At 58.0% G+C, this 4122-nt stretch overlaps 1 protein-coding gene across 1 annotated transcript; it reads right to left on the reverse strand.

Annotated features, from left to right (window-relative positions):
• Window positions 1-1252: 1252 nt before the first annotated feature.
• CLDN23 (claudin 23) lies at window positions 1253-3018 on the reverse strand. Its single transcript, XM_064585601.1, has 2 exons — window positions 1662-3018; window positions 1253-1565 (listed from the first exon to the last, which is right to left on the reverse strand). Exon 1 carries the CDS (start codon window positions 2713-2715, stop codon window positions 1837-1839), a length of 879 nt encoding a protein of 292 aa, XP_064441671.1. The 5' UTR covers window positions 2716-3018; the 3' UTR covers window positions 1253-1565; window positions 1662-1836.
• Between the last annotated feature and the right edge of the window lie 1104 nt (window positions 3019-4122).

Consider the following 4122-nt stretch of genomic DNA (forward strand, 5'->3'; position numbering starts at 1 on the left):
GTTGTTGGCTAGGTCCTGACTTCCCAGACCCCTATCCCTGCCTTTGGAGGTGTTAACTGACAAACCAGGGTTGCCTTTTCTCCATCTGGTTCTGTTCCCTGGAACAAGTGCCCTAGCTCATCGAGGCGGCAAGCTCTCAAAGGTCTGATTCTCTGCCTCCAGTCGGGGTTGCAATTTGAGCGAGGCATGTCCCAAGGAAAGTCTTGCAGCCCCAAGTGGGGGCCAGGAACCATCTGCTCTGGCTCCCTCCTGGGAGTGGGCTAGGAAATCAGTTTCAGGCCTCACTGCAGACCTACTCAATGAGAATTTGCATTTGAAAGAGATCACCGGGTGATATGTCTGCACTTTAGGGTTTGGTCGCAAAAAGGTAGAAACGGGTGATTCCGGTGTAAAAATAATAGTGTATCTGTACTATTCCTTCCACTGCTAATGAGTAGCGTGTGCTCTTTAGTTGGTTCTGCTATAGCTCTCTGTTATCGGTGCTTACTGAACTGAACGTTCCTACCTCTGCATTGGCTGCCAATGGTAGGTTTTAAAAGATGAAATTCAACTCAGTGAAAGGCACGCGTAAATCAACCAACCCCTTGAAATTAGAGCGGGCCCTGCCTGAGATTTAGTTCCCTTCTGGAACACAGAGCTGCCTACCTGTGATTGTAGGCTCCACTGTTTACAAGAGGAAAAGATCTCCAGTCTCACTTCATGTTGGAAACTGGTGCTTCTAGTTTTTTCAACAATAGACTTGGCTTTGCCCAGAAAACAGAGCACGAACTTGAAAATAAAGCAATCAGGGATTTAAGTGGGGCCCGTTGGCTCCTTTTAGTAATCTTATGCTAAAGAGGGGCAAAGATCTGAGTGCCAGATTTCAGAAACAGTGCCCAGGCAGCCAGGGAATTGTTAGTAATGATGAGTAAACTCCCACAGTTTGTACTGGAGACAAAAAAGCTTTTGTGTGTGTACTGAAACTCTTGTGTTCAGCTTTTCTTTATAAGTAAGAGATATATGCCCATGTTCTTTAACCTAATGTGATTTACAGGTTCCATTCTGTACCAAATATTTAATTTATGGTCCTGTATGTCCAGTGTGAGGTAGCCAAGGAATAGAGGAGTATAGAGTTTAGTCTGTTCAATCCCACCTGGCTTCTAGGAGAGAAACGGCATGACCTCAACTTTCACACCAAAAATAAGTAATAAAGATAAATCCTGTGTATACTTGAAGAAATGTAAATAAGAGTTAATCAAGTTATTCCACAAAAGCCACAGAAGCTGCTGGTGTTTGCATGGCTCTACGTTTATTTTAAGAGCTTCAATCAAACATAGCCAGTATATCGGTCTCTTGAGAGCCTGCAGGAGAATAAATTATACAACGGAAAAAACCATTATATTGATGTAATAAGGTTCGCTGGCGTTTCCGGATACTGTTTCAAGGTGTTAACATGGTTTCTGAGCCTCCTTTTGCTGATTTTGACTTTTCGCCCCGTGTCAACACGATGCAAAGGCGCCCTTTCTAGATCTCTTTCAGCTTCGAGTATGAAAAGCCCGTCACTCCGTAAGAGGATCCTCATCCCTCTGGGGAGGAAAACTAAATTGTACAGACAGAAAACCAAACCCAACCTGACCTAATCGTCCAAGAAGTCTAGCTTAGCCACAAGAAAGGAAGCTCACCCTCCAAACCAGTTACAGGAACGCGTCCCGGCTTCGGACTCCGCGTCAGGTGTTTTCCAGCCGCAAGATAACAGGCAAGTTCAAGGTTGGACACGGTAGGGCGAGTCCTTGGTCCGCGCATCACGGGCCCAGAGCAGGCCTGGCAGGGGGGGGGGGGGGGGGCGGGGGGGGGCGTCTACAGGTCGGAGTCGCAGGGCAGCGAGGCGTGGCAGGCCCCGGTGCTGCCCAAGGAGTCGCCGGCGGAGCGGGCGTCCTCCCCGCGGAGCACGTCTAGCTGGTTGCTGAAGGCGCGGGGCTGCGGCCGCGGCATGGGGAAGCCGGCCTCGGGCTTGCGGGCGGCGCCGAGCTCGGCGGGCCGCGGCCGGTGCTGGCCGTCGCTGTAGTACTTGATGGCGGGCGGGAGCGTGCGCTCGGGCCAGTCGACGTGCACCGTGCTGATGCTGCTGCGGCGCGGGCTGCCGGGGGGCTCCTTGCGGCGGCGGCGGCGGCAGCGCCCCTCGCACCAGGGCGCCAAGCTGAGCGCCAGCGAGCAGCCGCCCAGCAGCAGCAAGCAGCTGCCCAGGTAGCCCAGCACCAGGCTGTAGCTGACGTGCACCGTGACCGGGCTGGCGTCGGCGGGCAGGACGGCGCGGTCGGCCAAGAAGCGGTTGTACCAGGAGACGGGCACGAGGCTGAGGAGGCCGGCGGCGAAGAGCACGAGGCCCGAGAGGCCGGCCAGCGGGAAGCGCGGCTTCTCCCGCCAGCAGCGCACGCCGAGCGACGCCAGCAGCAGCCCCAGGGCCGTGGTGGCCAGCGCCGTGACCATGAGTGCCCGCGCCACGCGCACGGGCTCGGCCTCGAAGTAGCCCCACACGTCCGGCTGGTGGCACTGGCGCTCGCGGCTGCTCTGCTCGCGGCACATGTCCCACAGGCCCTGGTACAGCTCCACGTCCGCCGGCTGGTTGAGGAAGCCCTTCACCAGCCGCCAGCCGGGCGCCAGCGTGGCCGTCAGGTTGAGCAGCAGCCCGCAGGGCGCGAGCACCAGGCCCAGCGTCATCACCACGGGCGTCCGCATCCCGGGGTCCGCGCCCCCGCCGCCTTCGCCCAAGCCGGCGCGGGACCGTCCCACTCCGCCGCGCGTCCCCTGCCGCTCCGGCCTCCCGCCCGGCCCGCCGTGCCCAGTCGAAACCGGCTCGCGGCCCGGCCCGCCCGGCTGGGAAGGGCGGGGGCGGGGGCGGGGGCGGGGGGATGCGAGCGGAGGCGGCGGGGAAGCTGGCGCGCGCGGCGGGCTCCGGGCGGCGTCCACAGCGCGCCGCGCCGCCGGGGCTCCCCGGGACCGAGCAAAGGTCGCCCCGCCCCGCCGCTCGCGCGCTCCGCGGCCCCGGCCGGCCCTGGGCGGGGCCCGGGGGGCGGGGCGGAGGGGGGAGGGAGGAGGCGGCGCCGCCCGGACGGCCGCACCTGGCTCGGGGGCCGCGCAAGTGCCCGGCTTCGCGGCGGATCCGAGTTTCCGCCGGAGTTTCTTCCGTCCCCGCCCGTCGGCCCGGCGCAGGCAGCCTCTCCCCGCTCCACTGCCAGCGGGTCCGACGTCCGCTCCGAGTTTTGCGCGGTTGACTTTGGGCCCCTCGCGGCCGACTGGGCGGCGCCGGCGCTGCTCGCTGCGCCGCGGGGGATGCGCGGGGCAGGTGTGCGCCCGGGGTCCCCGTCGAGTAGCGCGTCCCGGGAAGCTGCGCGCAGGTTGCTTCAGAAACCCGGTTCAGCGGGCTTAGTGAAAGCTCCGTACTCCACTGCCAGTCCGACTCGAAAGAATCCAAGGGAGTGTTTTTCCGGGATGAGGCGTTCCAGAGGATTTATTATTAATTATTATTATCATTATCATCATCATCATCATTAGCCCCATGGAAAATTTTGAAGAGGCCCAAAGAGGGAAGGGTGTTACGGGATGTCCTGTGTGGCACACTTTTCAGTTGTATCTGACCATATAGGGTCCCCGTGCCTGGTCATCGCCTTCGAGCTACTTTACACCTCTGTAAATTGTAGAAAGCCTATAGTACGGCCAGTGACTTTTGTTCACAGAAATGCAGATGACGGGCGCCTGGGTGGCTCAGTGGGTTGGGCCTCTGGCTCTTGATTCCGGAACCCTGGGGTGGTGATCTCCAGGTGTGGGATCAAGCCCAGCCTGGGGCTCTGCACTCAGCGGCGTGTCTGCTGGGGACTTACTCTCGCCCTCTCCCTCTGCCCCTACCCCTTACATCCTCCCCTCTTTCTCTCTAAAATAAATAAATAAATCTTAAAAAAAAAAAAAAAGGAAACGCAAATGAACTTGAGTCATTAGAACCTAAATGATGATTGCCCAATGGATACTGACCAATTTGACATTGATTTGTAAATCTTTTAGCTGTTTACCTGTAAATGTGTTCTTTGCATTCTTCTTTGAACTGGTTGTAACATCATACCTCTTCCCTTATTAATAATGAGTTAAATA

This window comes from Mirounga angustirostris, unplaced genomic scaffold (assembly GCF_029215605.1).
Source record: "Mirounga angustirostris isolate CCGP_5_RB_7025 unplaced genomic scaffold, mMirAng1.0.hap1 SCAF_2, whole genome shotgun sequence".
NCBI classification, from domain to species: domain Eukaryota; kingdom Metazoa; phylum Chordata; class Mammalia; order Carnivora; family Phocidae; genus Mirounga; species Mirounga angustirostris.